A 17599-nucleotide genomic window follows, 5' to 3' on the forward strand; every position below is an offset into this window, starting at 1 on the left:
GCAGAAACATACAGAGCTAGATGTTCTGGTGTGAAGAAGATAAGAAGTTGAGGGAATGAAAATGGAAGTATCTTTTGCATTTAGTGCATGCTTATCTGTGGGGAACTTGAGGGGTGATGGTTTGAGGTATAAAGCCTCAGCAGTAACAGTGAAGTTGGATTAGAGAGGGCAATACAGAGTAGAGATGTTTGGCATGGAAGAAAAAGGGAGCTTGTAGGTCAAGATCCTTCAGTATTCCTACTGTTGGAAAAAATAAATGCACATATTTGAATTTTGTAACCTCTGAACCCTAAGTTATTAATGACTTTGTATGGTTCAGGCTTTGATAATGAATTGATAATGAGCTGGCATGTTTGTTCATCCTTTACTTCCTTACAGGAAGAATTTTGCTTTGCTTTCATTATATTTGCTGGGTTGCAATGTGTACCTAAGGCTTTTTAAAGAATGACATTAAGTTTCCTCTGTGAAAATTTATATCTTACCTGAAAATTACTTCTTGTTTTGATCTTGAACCCTCTTATTCTTCAAGAATATGTAGCTTCTTTTAATAAAACTTGAGGAATGCAGACAGCATATTTTGAGAAATTTATTGCAAAAGAGAGGATGATTGTTTTGGTTTCCACAGCTATGAACAATTAAAAATTCCAGTATGAAATCTGAATATTTTTTTTAATCAACTGTAGGTGACTAAGAAATATATGATTACTTCAATCAACCACTATGCCATAGAGATATTTTCTGTTACAGATTCAGTGCAAGCTGTTTGTATTTGATAAAAGCTCTCAGTCTTGGGTGGAAAGAGGTCGAGGACTCCTGAGACTCAATGATATGGCTTCAACAGATGATGGAACATTACAGTCTCGACTGGGTAAGAGGAACCAGGGGAAATGAGATACTGGATGACAGCCATGCTATTTTCATAAGGTTCTTCCTTGACACACAGCAACATTCACTTCAGTTTGTATTAGCTCCAGCAATTCAGTAGCAGTTTGGACCTTTTCTTTTGCTTCAGTTAGTGAATACTGCCTCCAAAGAGGGTATCTTCATACCCTTCTATTGTGGCAGATGTTCCAGTTACTTTTTCCCCCAATAAAAGCAAGCCATGTTTAGTAACTAGAATATTTGCCTAGAAATTGATTGTAACATCATTCAGATCTGGCTGCTTTGGATGGGTTGCTTGTGATGAGGGAAGTCTGAATAGTGTACGATTGTTCAGGCTGGCAGGAATGTGCATTAGCCTGAGATTATCTGCTCAGATACCACTGCTGAACTTTAATGTATTAACATATAAGACTTCAGACTAAATAGCTTTAGATATGACTCATAATTTTTAATAACCTTGTTGCAGTTTAAGCCCAGCCAACAGCCAAGCCCCTTGCAGCTGCTTGCTCACTCTCTCTCCAGCAGGATCAGGGAGAGAATTAGAAGTATATAAAAGTTAGAAAACTCCTGGGTTGAGATAAAGGCAGTTCAATAAAGAAAGCAAAAGCGGTGCATTCAAATTGCAAACAAAGCAAAACAAATTAATTCAGTGCTTACTGTGGGCAAGCAGGTGTTCATCCATCTCCAGGACAGCAGGATCCCATCATGTGTAATGGTGACTTGGGAGGACAAACGCCATCACTCCAAATATCCTCCCTTCCTCCTCTTCCCCCTGCTTTATATCCTGAGCATGGTGTTTTCTGTTCTGGAATATCCCTTTAGTCAGTTTGGGTCACCTGTCCCAGCTGTGTCTGCCCCTAACCTCCCACATAGTTGTCACAGCACAGCTGGTATGTAGCTGGACAGATTAATATGGCCATAAACAGAGATCCAATTCGGCTTGCCTAGTTCATTGGAGAAAATAAGTAAAGTCCCTAGGTGAGCAATGATAGGATAAATTTGAACTCAAAGAACCCCAGCCAATTCCATTCAATCCTGAATGCAAACATATCACTGGTCAAGGAGCTAGGTAGTGCAGAGACCCTGATCAATCAGTTGTCCAAGCACAGGAACCCCCTATAAAAGGGCACGCCAAACAATAAACCGAGCTATTTGTCACATGATCATCAGTAATTTCTGTTGTACCTGTCTCCAACCTATGACCATAACGTATTACATACTCCCATTGTCCTCATCAGTGTATGTAGTATGAAAAGCAGAAAATACCTTGGCTCTGTGCAAGCACTGCTCAACAATAACAAAAACATCTCTATATTATCAACTGTCCGTTCAGCAGAAACCCAAAATACAGCTCCATAGCATTGACTGGAAAGAAAGTTAACTCTACCTCAGCCAAAACCAGCACAAGTCTACATTCTTCTTATTTACAGTTGTGACAAAAGCCTAAGAGGGCTTATTTGTAAAAAGACTGAAACCTTTGTACAATAAAAAGTGTATTGACTGTTTTGAGCTTCCTGTTGTGTCTTTTTCCACCTAACTGATCTTGTAACTTGGCTTTAGTGATGAGGACTCAGGGGAGTCTCAGGTTAATCTTAAATACGAAGCTCTGGGCTCAGATGCAGATCGATAAAGCCAGTGAGAAGAGTATCCGTATCACCGCCATGGATACAGAGGACCAAGGAGTTAAAGTTTTTCTTATATCAGTGAGTACTATTTATGTCTTGACCATCCTACTCAAGTTGGTGCTTACTTAAACTGTAGCTGAGGTAGCATTCCATTTTTCTTTGCACCCCACACTGTCTTAAAATCACCCCTGCCCCAAAGACAAGGCACTTGGCAGATTTCCTGGTCTAAAAAGTCTTGCTAGTTGTGAACAAAAGGCCACATCAAAGGCTACCCTATGAAGCTGTGTTGCTCAAAGCATTGCCCATAGAGTCATGGGATCTGTTCCACACATACTGAGACTCTAACTATAGTGTTTCATGCCAATTCTTTTCTGATTTAAAAAAAATGGCATAATTTAATAGATTTTATGCAGTAGTTTAACCAAAATTTGATCTAGTGGAAGTTTCAGCACAGGAAAACCATCATTGTCTGCAGTGCAGGAGGATGAATAGGTGCCCACTGAAAAGGAAACACTAAAACTGTCAATAACATCATATTAGTACTTAAGGTTTACGTATTTTAACTTTGATTTTCCTTTGATACAGAGTATTAAAGCAGAAACAGGATAGTGAAAGTGATTTCTGTGCTTACTAAATGGGGAACGGCAATTGCAATCAGAATTACTAAAACACTGATCTGATCATACAGTCAGTAAGGGAGAAAGGTCATTCTCTAATGCCTGCTAAAGCACTAAAAGAATTGGAGAGGTCTGAGAAGATTCTTTTGATTTGCACTGATTTTACACAAGATGTGGCAAAAGAATTAGTGTTCCTAGGGATCAGAAATCTAGAGCATCAGCAAATGGCCAGCTTTCCCTGTGACATTAGGTTTGTAGGGCTGGGATCTGGAGTCTCAGAATTGAACTTAATGATACCAAATATGCATTGAAAAAGAAAAAAAGTAAAATTATTGGATAAATTTTTCTCCATATTTTTCTAGTTTTGAAAGTTTTGAGTTAATCTGTCATAAGGTTATTAGCTCTTGATTTTAGTATTGATAAAAGGTATCTTATTTGGAATTACTTTTTCATTTCAGCTTATTTAAGGAGAATTTTGCTGATATACAGTTGACAGATTGAAGTGTCAGATGGGGTGGATGTAAACTATTTTTTATGAAAGAATTTGACAGGTTTTCAAAAATGCTTCCCTATGAAACAGAGACTGTTCAAAAAAAACTTTGAATAATTGCCTGTTTGTTCATTGAGTTTTCTCATTATATCTCATACTGAAATTTTATGCCAGTGCCTAATGAAACAGTTGGATTGATTATGATTAACTAATGTATGATGTTGAATTATTGACGGGGCAGCAAAAATCTGCAAGATTTTAATTGAAGGTCTTTTTAATATAATCTTTTGGGAGGTGTCAGGAAATCTATGTGATTTATATGTGAAGAAGGCTATATGAGATCAGCAAATACTGGGTATGTTAGCCAGAGAAAGTTGGAACTAAGCAGATGAATATACTCTTACCACCAGAATTCTCTATATCTAATGTCCTGCTGTGTACCACAGCCCAATCTGACCAGTTTGAGAAATACTTTATGAGAAAACTAAAAAGTATATTGTGAAATTTGGCATGACTGGTGTGTATTATGTCATCTGTGTTTTAATTGCATTATAATTCCATGCATCTTTTTCTTATTTCTGAATATTAAAAAATGCAGGCAAGCTCTAAAGATACAGGGCAATTGTATGCTGCATTGCACCATCGGATCTTGGCCTTGCGCAGTAGAGTGGAACAAGAGCAAGAAGTCAAGAATGTAGCACCTGAGCCAGAGGTAACACAGTCAAATGAGGAAGACAGTGATGATGATGATGTCATTGCACCTTCAGGATCAGTTGGAAGTGGTAAGAAGGACAATGGTATTTCCTGTTTTCCATGCATTTTTTTCTGTGTCATTTCTTAAAGCAAGTCTGTGCTCATTGTGTATGTCTATGGAGTAGGACTATTGCATGGCTTTCCTTTTTGAATGCAACTACTCCTTGCTTCTCCAAACTGGTAAAAGGCCCCTGTGCTGCCTCTGAGATGCCAGATTTAGCAGAGGTTTTCTGTGCTTTTTATCACTTACAGGATTTCTAAGGGTGGTTCTGAGTTTCATTTTGGCCTTCATCATGGCCAGGAGTTGCACATAAAACCTGAGATGACTCAGGATCAGTAGACAGCATCCAGACTGACCTTTACAGTAGAGAGCTGTTTGGAAAGCAGAAGGCTTACAAAGGGGCAGAGTGTAATGTTTTTTATTGTGCATGAGGAGACCATAATTTAAGAAAAATACTAGTCTTCAGTTTGAAGAAGGCTTCCTTTTGTACTCTGAACTTGGATGTCTTCTGTGCTTTGCTTTCTTGTGGCTGGGAACATCCAGCCTATGGTAGTCCTCCATCTTGATTCACAGAAGGGGAAAACAAAAGGAATGAATATGAACAAAAGCAGTGGGAAGATTAAAGTGCTTTGAAATTGAGCTTTTAGGTTTTGGGATGCTGCTGGGATTCCTGAACTAGATTAGTCAAGAACATAAAATTGTACAGTAGACAAATATTAGTCTGGAGAAGGCCATATGCAGTGTGGGGGAGGAAGAATTCTATGAATTCTCTCATTGAACACCTGAATCTGAGACTTATGTAGGTTATTTGAGATGAGTCTCTTACTGCAAGGCAAGAAAGAAAAGATATTTCTTATGACCAAGAACTACTTTTATTGTTTCAGGTCCTAATGATGAAGGTGATGGGCAGAACATTGGCAGCACATAGCAGATGTGAGCTGATCTGCTTGCAAGGCTGCTATAAACACCATCTTGCAGGCATCTCTGGATACCCCAGGCCAGCGATTATTTCAGGCAGTTTTGAAAGCTCCAGGACCTAAGAACTGTGCATCTCTGTTCTATTCATTTGGGTTTTTGGTCTGGATCAGTAGATTCCACACAAAAAATAGCAGACTTGGAAACTACCTGAATGTGGTTTGGGACGTTGAAAGCTCATCATATTGATGAGCAAAAACAACAACAACAAAAAAAAATCCAACCCCAAAACAACAAAAACACAAAATGCAACCACCCTCAACCATTTCCCCTCTTCCTTGTAATTAAAATGGCACATTACAGCTTGTTACAGCTTTTCATTGGGACCTTTTGTCTGTTTCTTCAGTAGTTCATGTCTTGCAGGTCTCCAAGATAGAACTTTTCAATGTGGTTCCAAATTGAATTCTGCTTTTATAACCCCTACTCCCCTTTACGCAGGGAAACTCAGTCCTCACCAGCTCCTATGCTCACTGGCTGCCCTTTTGGGTTCCTTTATTTTTTTTGGATTGTAGATGGGGCAGGTTATGTTTTTACCTTTTAATCCCAACATGGGTTGTGGATGTGGACACCATTGTTTGCTGTCTAGTGGATTTGTAAACAGAAAGCAACAAAACATTGTGGTTCACCAGAAAAGCTTTTTTAATGCGATAAGAGACTTTAAAGTCTGCAGGACGTTTTGCTAACTCCGTTTTTCTTTCCACTTCATTATTATATTTTGGGGATTTATATTGTGGTGAGACTTTTTTATTTTAGTTTTTCAATAAGATGCTCTCGTGTGTTGAAAAAGTGAAACTATTGTTTTGTACTGTTCTGTTACTATTTAAGGGAGAGCTAAGCCACTATATATAATAGATGTTGCATACATTTTTTCTTAGAAAATTTTGTTTCTGTGGCTACAGTAAAGTGCAGGAGGCATACAGGTTAGACCTTCAGAAAAGTTAATGACAAAACAGCTGTTAGCCCTTGGAAGAATAATAGGCTCATGTAATGAGCGCTGCCACCCATTAAAATAAATCTATATAATAAAGCAGCTCTCATTTAATGGCTTGATTCAACAAGCCATTTAAGCACTTGCGTGACTTAACTGTATGTGAATAATCTTACTGAAGTCAATGCAACTCTTCATGCTTAAACTTGAGGACATTTTTTTTAAATCTTGTTGAATTAATGGCCTTAAATAGAAAATTTAACTTCTAAACCCTTCCTCTCCTTGTTCCATTTTCTGAAGTCTTGCAGCATGAAGAAAAAGGTAATACTGCCAGCCTTGAGTAGTTTGGGCTGAAGGTTATTGTATTCTGTTCCACCACAAATAAAAGCAAAAATGTGGTTTTTTGTGTGTAATTCTGAAGTACTCCTACTGTAACCATAATTTTTTTTCTTTTTTTTTTTTTCCCTTTGGATATTTTTTAATCATTTGAGCCTTTTGTGTGAAAGTTGAGTTTTATTTTCTTACTGGAACATATAGTATGTTCTTGTCCAGCAAGTTTGGAATTTGGTAGTCACCAGGTCACTTTCACTTTAATTCCCCAAATTCTTCTATTTCCTTTATAGTTTGCTGATAGATGATTTCTTACTTGCATGCTTGCTCTTTTGTAGGTTAAGGATCTAAAATGCATCACCTAAAAGAAAATGAAAGGGAAAGAAGCATTTGATGTAGGATGAATTGAAAACGGAAACCCAGGTTATAACACAAAGTCAACTTTGAAATTTGGTATTCAAATAGCAAAACAGTCCATACTGCCTCTTATTTTAATGGAACACACTTTTCACTGGCAATCAAGAACAAGTCTTCCCCCGTTTTCTGTTGTTAATCATCACTGAAGACTGATGCTCTTGTGGCAGAGGGTGCTTTCCCTTTTCCTGATAGCCAGTTGAAGGAACATCTGTGATTACTTTTCTGGCAATTGAAAAGGGCTAATGATAAGCTGTGCCACTGCATCTTGATCTCTCTGGATTGTCTGCTCATGCCTTCTTGCATTTTGGTTTTCTTTTTTCCTCCTTAGGGTTATGGCGGTTCTTACCAATGAACAGACCTGTTGCTGCACCCCCTACTCTTGCCATGCTTCAACAGGAACATGGCAGATTCCTTAGTATCCACCACACAATTGTTTCTGCATCACAAGGTCTGGGGACTTTCAAGTAAGTGATCTGCATTTTGGATCTGGGATCTTTTACATTGTTGAGATACTCAGATTTAAACTACTCTTTTCAAAAACTCTTGCTCCATAAAGCTGTTTCTTGTTAACAGCTTGTTCATAAGGAAAATTAATATGGTGTCTTAGCCCGCACAGTCTACTTCTGTGAAAACAGGCATTATTTCCTGGACCAGCCTCTATGGTGCCCATGCTGAGTCTCACTTTGAAGTGTTTTACCTAAAATGCAATTGATGGTGCATGAAGATTCAGAAATATTGAGTAAGCATGCTTGCTTTGGGGCTTGATGGTACACAATAACATACAGCTTTCTAAAATATCGGCAACTATTTACTGATGTGGATTTTATTTTTAGCTAGAAGCTTTGCATAAATGTTTATAGTGAGGGCAGAAATGTTGCTGTGCATCCTGACAGAATTGGCAATGGGTTGAGTTCAGGCCCTGCCCAGCAAGAGACAGTTAGCCAAAGCAAAACCCTGACTTAGCTCTCTGCTTAACCCTTAGTAAGCTAGTGACAGGCAAAATCAGATAATGCCCATATGTCTTGAAAGATATATGTAAGACTGTCATATCAAAATGTACATGGGAATTACATTAAAACCTGTGCCGGCAAGCAAGCAAACAAAACACCTTGAGCCCTGCATTGTGTTTCCTGTACCGAGCAGTGGCTGTTCGTGGAGAGGGTAATGGTGACCAGCTCTGCTGCCTTACAGCAGTCTTCCTGTTGATCATGCTTGTGCTCCATCTTTTCCCTTAGGCCTCTTGTTCACTTTTGTGTGGTGTTGACAACTCCTGTATATCCTGTTGGCTGCTGACTCATACAGGCACAGCCTTTCATGTTTCCAAGTGGAAAAAAAATACTGAAGAGTGTAGTAAAGTTGAACATACTTGCTGATGACTCAACAGTGTACTCTGGCAACCAGAAGGGCCAGCCATGTGCCCCTGATGGGGGGCATCAGGCCAACTGGGTGAGGGAGGGGATTGTGTCTCTCTGCTCTGCACTGGGGCAGCTTCATCTTGAGTTTTAGGGGCAGTTTTGGGCACCACAGTATAAAAAAGAAATTAAGCTAATAGAGGAGTGTCCAAAGAAAGGCCACAAGGATGGGGAAGGGTCTAGAGGGGAAGTTGAATGAAGAGCTGCTGAGGGCACTTGGTTTGTTCAGCCTGGAGAAGAGGAGACTAAGGGGAGATCTCAGTGCAGTCTTCAGCCTCCTCATGATGGGACGTTAGGGGCAGGTCTGTACACTCTCATGATCAATGAGAGAGCTTGAGGAAACAGCACGGAGCTGCGTCAGGTGAGGTTTAGCTTGGATATCAGGAAGATTTTCACCCAGAGGGTGATTTTAGAATTGAGATGGGCTCCTCAGGGCAGTGGTCACAGCACCAAACCTGAATTCAAGAAGCATTTGGACAGTGCTCTCAGTCATAGGGTGGGGTGCCCTGTGCAGGGCCAGGAGCTGGATTTGATAATCCTGCTGGGTCCCTTCCAACTCATCAAGCTCTATGATTCCATGAAAATGTTGTTAGAATTGTGATGTCACTGAAACCAGAACTAAGTTTCGTATCCATAAAATGAAAAAAAATGGCACCCACACGAAACACAAACATTAAGGTAAGAGAATGTTGTCATTACAACATCTTTTTGTAGTCCAGTTCCCAGTGCATTGCTTTAGAGAAGACAGGGCAGGAAATGATTTAATGAATAAATGAGTCCTCAGCCATTCTGCATGAGAACTAGGGTGGGAGGTGACCAGATTGTTAGAAGCCTGTAGGAATAAAAAATGTCCAGCTTTGTAATGGCTTCTCTCTGTTCTCTGAAAATCAATTGATGCCATTGCTTGGGTATTACTGCTATTAAATGACTGCTCCCAACACATCCCATTCTGCAGTTGAACTGGTCTCTTGCTCTCCCAGTGAGTGTAGAAAATGGTTTATTTACTTTCTAGACACATGTTATATATTTCAAAATTTACCATGTTTCCCACAATCTTCTCTAGTTTTAGGAATTCCAGTTATGATAATTGCTGTAATTTGTCATACAAGATTTTATTAAACTGACTTTTCACTGTGTGCTTTTTCTCCCAGTGTTACTTGGTCTTTCTGTGCACTGACTGGCTTAAGTTGAACTCTAGTCCATTCTGTGGGTAGCAGATTGTCAGAGACAATGTTACAAAGATGGTTTAATTTTTTTTGTAATGGTTTCTTTTTTTCCCCTCCTGTGAAATCATCACAGACCAAAACAGGTGCAAGAGAGAATTGCTTAATCAGACAGCCTTGATTCTTTTCTGCTAGGTGGAAGTACAGGTATCTCATTAAGAAATGCTTACAGATAATTTTTATAAGTAAAAGACCTTCTCATTTGAAGGTAGTATTCAGAGCTCTGTTTTGGCTACCTCCTTTCAAGGACTCCTTTCCAAAACTCATCCTTTTGTAAAGATACAAAAGCTGAATTTGTCATTGAGAGCACTCATAATTCTGTTGCATGGTGTCTTGGTTTGACAAGACAGGAGTCTGTGAAGGAGGGCGAAAAGCCTCCTGTGCAATGGAGAAGGTAAACCCCCTCCCTCCGAATTACTAGGATTTTTAAATTAAAAGGCTCTCAGGCAAAGATATGGGAATGGGAGTAACAATTCTTTACTAGGAGAAAACTAGTTAACAATTTAAAAAGGCAAATGCAATCAGTACAAACAAAACTAGTGATAAAGTCCACAACCTGAGGATTCGGGGTGTTGGTAGCAGTCCGGTTGAAATGATAGCTGCTCCTCTTGCAGTAGCTGATGAATTGCAGCTGAAGTGGTGATCTTTAGAAGGGTATAGCTTTTCTCTGAAGATCTGGTGGCAGTGGGGCCGGTCTTCCTCTGCGCCGGGGCTGCCTCTGAGCTCCGCCGCCGCCGCCTCACCGCGCTCCAGCCGCTTCTCTGGGAATCCCGCCGAAGGAGCTGCTTCTCTGGGAAATCCCGCAAAGAGAGAGAGCTGCTTCTCTGGGAATCCCATAAAGAGAGAGAGAGCTGCTCTGTCTCCAAAAAAGTACCACCTTATACAATAAAAGAGTGCTTGGCTTCCCCCTCTGGGTGGAGCATCTCACAATGGGATGATGTTGCATTTACCAGCCCTGCAAGTGAGTCAGTCAATGGCCCATTAACAAACCATTACCTCTTCGGAGCAAACCATTGTTCTTGGAAGAAATAACAAATCTGCCCAACCTCCAACAGATGGCAAATAGAATACAAGCTTATTTTACAAACCAGGACATTATCTACCCCCTATTCTACTTATTCTATTTCCATCTGCACACAATGAAATCTTACACCCAGTTCTCACTTAAGGCCAAGTTTCCCTGTGGTACACAGTGGGTCTCCCTATCTTTCTGCATTACCCACCAAGTGTAACCAGGTCCTTGAGCAAAGACAATCCCACAAATGGGTTGGTCTTTGCCTGAGGTGGGATTAATCCAAACAGTTTTCCCTAAGATACCTTTCATAGGTACTACAGGGACCTTATCTCCATCTACTGTGTGTAAGGGTTCTGACTGGGCAGGGCCAGCTCGATTGACAGACCCTCGGGTGTTGACCATCCAGGTTGCTTTTGCCAGGTTAATTTCCCAGTTTCTAAATGTTCCTCCACCAAGTGCCTTTAGGGTAGTCTTAAGGAGTCCGTTGCACCGTTCAACTTTGCCGGCAGCCGGAGCATGATAGGGAATATGATATATCCATTCCGTACCATGTTCTCTGGCCCAGGTGTTGATAAGGCTGTTCTTGAAATGGGTGCCGTTGTCAGACTCAATTCTCTCAGGGGTGCCGTGTCTCCACAGGACTTGCTTTTCCAAGCCTAAGATGGTGTTCCGGGCAGTGGCATGAGGTACAGGGAAAGTCTCCAGCCATCCAGTGGTGGCTTCCACCATGGTCAGCACGTAGCGCTTGCCTTGGCGTGTCTGGGGCAGTGTGATATAGTCAATCTGCCAGGCCTCCCCATACTTGTACTTGGACCACCGCCCACCATACCATAGGGGCTTCACTCTCTTGGCCTGTTTGATGGCAGCACACGTCTCACAGTCATGGATAACCTGGGAAACACTGTCCATGGTTAGATCCACCCCTCGGTCTCGTGCCCACTTGTAGGTGGCATCTCTGCCCTGATGACCTGAGGCATCATGAGCCCATTGAGCCAGGAACAACTCCCCCTTATGGTGCCAATCTAAGTCTATTTTTGACACCTCTATTTTTGCTGCCTGATCTACCTGCTCGTTGTTTCGGTGCTCCTCATTAGCCCGACTTTTGGGGACATGGGCATCTACATGACGGACTTTCACCGTCAGCTTTTCCACCCAAGAGGCAATGTCTTTCCATATATCAGCAGCCCAGATTGGCTTTCCTCTACTTTGCCAGTTGGCCTTCCTCCACCTTCCCAGCCAGCCCCACAGAGCATTGGCTACCATCCACGAATCAGTATAAAGGTAGAGCTTTGGCCACTTCTCCCTTTCAGCAATGTCCAGAGCTAGCTGAACGGCCTTGAGTTCAGCGAGTTGGCTTGATCCACCTTCTCCTTCGGTAGCTTGTGCAACTTGGCATGTGGGGCTCCATACGGCTGCTTTCCACTTCCGGTTCATCCCTACAATGCGACAGGAGCCGTCAGTGAAAAGAGCGTAGCAGGTCTCCTCTGCTGGTAGTTGGTTGTATGGTGGAGCTTCTTCAGTCCTTGTCACTTGTACCTGCTCCTCATCATCAGTGAGACCAAAGTTTTCACCTTCTGGCCAGTTCGTAATTATCTCCAAAATCCCAGGGCGATTCAGGTTTCCAATACGGGCGCATTGAGTGATGAGGGCAATCCATTTGCTCCATGTGGCGTCAGTGGCATGGTGGGTAGAGGGAACCTTTCCTTTAAACATCCACCCCAGCACCGGTAGTTGGGGTGCCAGGAGGAGCTGTGCTTCTGTGTGGCTTGAACTCCTTCAAAGGCAGCCAAGATTTCCTTCTCTGTGGGAGTGTAGTTGGCTTCAGACCCTCTGTAACTTCGGCTCCAGAATCCCAGTGGTCGGCCTCGAGTCTCCCCAGGCACTTTCTGCCAAAGGCTCCAGGACAACCCATGGTTCCCAGCTGCAGAATAGAGCACATTCTTGACCTCTGGTCCCGTCCTGACTGGGCCAAGGGCTACAGCATGAGCGATCTCCTGCTTTATCTGGGTGAAGGCTTGTTGCTGCTCTGGGCCCCAGTGGAAATCATTCTTCTTTCGGGTAACCAGATAAAGAGGGATCACAATCTGGCTATACTTGGGAATGTGCATTCTCCAGAAACCTATGGCACCTAGGAAAGCTTGTGTTTCCTTTTTGCTGGTTGGTGGGGACATAGCTGTGATCTTGTTGATGACCTCAGTGGGAATCTGGCACCGTCCGTCTTGCCATTTCACTCCCAGGAACTGGATCTCTCAGGCAGGTCCCTTGACTTTGCTCTTCTTGATGGCGAAGCCAGCTTCTAGTAATATCTGGATGATCCTCTCACCTTTCTCAAACACTTCTGCCGCTGTGCTCCCCCACACAATGATGTCATCAATGTATTGCAGATATTCTGGAGCCTCACCCTTTTCTAATGAAGTCTGGATCAGTCCATGGCAGATGGTAAGGGCTGTGTTTCCACCCCTGGGGCAGTCGGTTCCAGGTGTACTGCACGCCCCTCCAGGTGAAAGCGAACTGAGGCCTGCATTCTGCTGCCAGAGGAATGGAGAAAAACGCATTAGCAATATCAATGGTGTCATACCACTTTGCTGCCTTGGACTCCAGCTCGTACTGGAGTTCCAGCATATCCAGTACAGCAGCGCTCAGCGGTGGAGTCACTTCATTTAAGCCACAATAGTCCACAGTCAATCTCCATTCTTTGTCAGATTTGCGCACAGGCCAGATGGGGCTGTTGAAGGGTGAGTGGGTTTTGCTGACCACCCCTTGGCTCTCCAACTCCCGAATCATTTTGTGGATGGGGATCACGGCATCTCGATCCGTCCGATACTGCCAGCGGTGCACTGTCGAGGTCACAATTGGCACTCGTTGCTCTTCCACCCTTAGGAGTCCTACTGCAGAGGGGTTTTCTGACAGTCCAGGCAAGGTGTTCAATTGCTTAATGTCTTCTGCCTCTACAGTGGCTATTCCAAAAGCCCACCTGAGTCCCTTTGGGTCTTTGTAATATCCGTTCCGGAGGAAGTCTATGCCCAGGATACACGGAGCATCTGGGCCAGTCACTATAGGATGTTTCTTCCACTCCTTCTCAGTCAGGCTCACCTTGGCTTCCACCAGAGTCAATTGTTGTGATCCCCCTGTCACACCAGCAATGGAAACAGGCTCTGCCCCCACATGTCCCGATGGTATCAGAGTACACTGTGCACCAGTATCAACTAAAGCATCATATTTGTGTGGCTCTGATGTGCCAGGCCATCGGATCCACACTGTCCAGAAGATCCGGTTTTCCCGTGCCTCTCCCTGGCTAGAGACAGGGCCCCTCTAACACTGGTTATCATTCCTTTCCTGGGCATACATACTAGAGGTCCCTTCAAGGGGGTCTGACAGATCGTACACACAAGCTTGGTCACAGGAGGTTGAGGCTACCTTCACTTTGGTGGAACTCCCCTGGTTAGAGTTTCCCTCCTTAAGTTGACAGACCCGTGCTGCCAGGACAGAAGTGGGTTTCCCATCCCACCTCCCCATGTCTTCCCCATGGTCACGCAGGAAGAACCACAGATTAGCCCTTGGGGTGTACCCTCTCTCTCTAACTGGGGATTGTTGGGCGCTGATTCTGTGGCCTGTGACTCTCATGGGTGCTGCATTAACCTTCCTCATCTCCTCCCTCATCTCCTCTTTAAACTCCTTAATCACAACTGAGATATGAGCCTGCATTGGGCCATTAGTCATACTCTCATAATTCCTAAGTTTGTTGGCAACAGAACCCACTGTCTCTCGGTGAGCGTCAGCATTGATTGTTGCAATGAAGGTGGTGTATTGAGATGGCCCCAGATTTGCTAGACTCCACAGCATTTGTCCTGTACACCTGACCTTGTCGGGGTCATTATTGTGTCGTCCATCCCTCCCAAAGAGTACCTCCAATACTGCCACTTCCCTCAGCTGTTGGATCCCTTCCTCGAGGGTCTTCCAGCGCATTCTATTATGGTGCTCCTGCATTCTCTCTCTGTGGACAAAGCTCTCCCTGACACTCATTAAGAGCCGCTCCCAGAGAGAAAGGGACCCTGGTTCCCTTACAAAAACCTGATTTATACCTGAGTCCTGGGTCAAGGCTCCCAAGTTCCTTGCCTCACCACCATCCAGCTGCACGCCTGTACCCATAAGATCCCAAACCCGGAGTAACCAGGTAGCATAAGCCTCACGCCCTCGTCTCACAATGTCTTTATGCAGATTACGGAGACTTTCGTACGTCAGGGACTCGGTGATGATAGCAATCTCTGGCTCCCCTGTGGGTTGTGAGGTTCCTCCATTCCTGTCCCTATCTGCAGGGTGCTCTGCTTTCACCTTAGACTTCCTTGTTTCTACCGGAGCAACTGCTGCTGACCGTGACTGCCTTTGTGGTTCAGCTGGAACCTGGACATTTGTAACATCTGTGGGTTCCACAGCTGTACTATTAGACTGTCCCTCCTCAAGGCAAAGGGCCGGTTTCTCACCAGCTGGGGAAATGCACTCCTTCAGCATCTCTCGTATCTCCTTAACCAGAGCCCTCACCCAATCTGGGTGGCTCATTTCTAAGGTGGGCTGTGGGGCAGGGTCAGGCTCTGGAGCAGCAGCATCTCGAGTCTCTGGGGCAGTGTCAGGTTCTGCAGGAGCATACCTAGCCTCTGGTGTAGGTGTGACGGTAGTTATCCAGGTTAATCTTCCCTTATCTCTGAGTGCTAAATATAACAGGCCTATCAGCAAGACCACCCATTGTATGATATCATTAGCACTTAGAGAGGATCTTAACCCTTTGAGAACTGGTGGAGCAGACCCAAAAAGATGGTTAAAAGGTTGGGAGAAAGTTTCCCCAGGTGCTATTTCCTCGCAGTAGGTACCGTTATTAAAGTAACCCCAAAAACATACAGTTAGTGTGTGATAGCTATGAATCCATGTACCTGCCTTCCAGAGGAAATTAAAGATCCATGAATTCCTCACCCATTTAACCCAGCAGCCAAACTTGATAACAGACACCGTAGCCTTAGTTATAGGACCCATTTTTAGATAAGGGTCTGCAAATGGGAAAAGTATAGCTACGATCACATGCCACCCAAACCAAGGTAAACTAGACCACATGGTGATGCTTAAGATGTTTTTACACACAACAAAAAACCAAATTACTTAAGAACTGTTAATCCTTTTTCCCTCTCAATGCCCTCAAGCCCCAAGTTGATGCGCCAAAATCTGTCTTGGTTTGACAAGACAGGAGTCTGTGAAGGAGGGCGAAAAGCCTCCTGTGCAATGGAGAAGGTAAACCCCCTCCCTCCGAATTACTAGGATTTTTAAATTAAAAGGCTCTCAGGCAAAGATATGGGAATGGGAGTAACAATTCTTTACTAGGAGAAAACTAGTTAACAATTTAAAAAGGCAAATGCAATCAGTACAAACAAAACTAGTGATAAAGTCCACAACCTGAGGATTCGGGGTGTTGGTAGCAGTCCGGTTGAAATGATAACTGCTCCTCTGAATTGCAGCTGAAGTGGTGATCTTTAGAAGGGTATAGCTTTTCTCTGAAGATCTGGTGGCAGTGGGGCCGGTCTTCCTCTGCGCCGGGGTTGCCTCCGAGCTCCGCCACCGCCGCCTCACCGCGCTCCAGCCGCTTCTCTGGGAATCCCGCCGAAGGAGCTGCTTCTCTGGGAAATCCCGCAAAGAGAGAGAGCTGCTTCTCTGGGAATCCCGTAAAGAGAGAGAGAGCTGCTCTGTCTCCAAAAAGGTACCACCTTATACAATAAAAGAGTGCTTGGCTTCCCCCTCTGGGTGGAGCATCTCACAATGGGATGATGTTACATTTACCAGCCCTACAAGTGAGTCAGTCAATGGCCCATTAACAAACCATTACCTCTTCGGAGCAAACCATTGTTCTTGGAAGAAATAACAAACCTGCCCAACCTCCAACAGATGGCAAATAGAATACAAGCTTATCTTACAAACCAGGACACATGGGTAGGCAGTGAATACCTTTTCCAGGGTTATCTGTGAATTAAATGTTGGGCTATTTTAAATTAATCACTCCTGATCAAATTCTGGTGGCTTACCTTCAGCTTCTAATGAAACTGGAAAAGCCAAGTGGTGATGTTATGTTTGATTTCCTTCTCCTGTTCCAGAGACCAGGAGGTCTCATTGAGCCCACACTGTACAGTGTCTGCTGCTGGTAACTGAGCATCCATGTGCTGACTGTACACTGTCCTCTAAAAAGCAGCTTGCTGTCAGTAGTCCTTTTAGCAGACAAGATAAACTGTTCCGGAGAATTGAGAGCACAAATTCTGCTGCAGATAGATCTATTGTACGAGGCCCTACAAAAAGCTCCGAAGAGGGAAGGATGGGGTAATGCTTTGAATGCAATTTGCTGATGGATGGTTCTGCCATTTTTGAAAAGGTTTTTGAGATAGAAAGAACCCCAATTGTGAGAAATTACACTCACTTAAAAAAATTAGAAGGTTTATTAAAACCTTATCAAAAAGTACAATAGAAGACTGAATAGAGAAAATAGTACAGCGCACTGGGAGCAAAGGATTCCATCACCATCTGCTCATCCACACAATGGATGTTCCCTTTAGCTGCTCCCAAGGTTTTGTCAATAGACTCCTTCACTTTACAGTGGTGGAGATCACTTTCTTGTATCTTGAGTGGAGGTGTTGCCATAGTTACAAGCTGATCCTCCCAGGTGTCCTGACTACCCAGGCCATCCTGTGATAACAATGCAAGGCGGGGAGAAACATAACTATACATCTACAAAACTTTTCTTAACATATACTTAATATGCACTCTTTGATTTCGAGTGTCAACCATTGCATTACTCATCTATAACAACCCCCCCTTTTCTATAAGTCATTTGGCTTGAACAATTAACTAAAAAAATTTTTCTCTCCTGAATGAGTCATATTAACATCTGTCAATGTGGGCA

The 17599-nt window shown here is 43.3% G+C and overlaps 1 protein-coding gene across 4 annotated transcripts in view; it reads left to right on the plus strand.

The window, feature by feature from the left end:
- Positions 1–9566, plus strand: part of RANBP3 (RAN binding protein 3) — a 58205-nt gene extending 48639 nt beyond the window's left edge. For all 4 annotated transcript variants that reach the window (XM_021528175.4, XM_021528176.4, XM_021528177.4 and 1 more), the window contains 4 exons: positions 748–868; positions 2443–2585; positions 4213–4396; positions 5253–9566. In XM_021528175.4, coding sequence (XP_021383850.1) covers positions 748–868; positions 2443–2585; positions 4213–4396; positions 5253–5296 — 492 coding nt within the window. In that variant the 3' untranslated portion in view covers positions 5297–9566. The remainder of the gene's footprint in view (positions 1–747; positions 869–2442; positions 2586–4212; positions 4397–5252) is intronic.
- The last annotated feature ends 8033 nt before the right edge of the window (positions 9567–17599 follow it).

Source organism: Lonchura striata, chromosome 28, assembly GCF_050655825.1.
Source record: "Lonchura striata isolate lonStrDom1 chromosome 28, ASM5065582v1, whole genome shotgun sequence".
In the NCBI taxonomy this organism is placed as follows: Eukaryota; Metazoa; Chordata; class Aves; order Passeriformes; family Estrildidae; genus Lonchura; species Lonchura striata.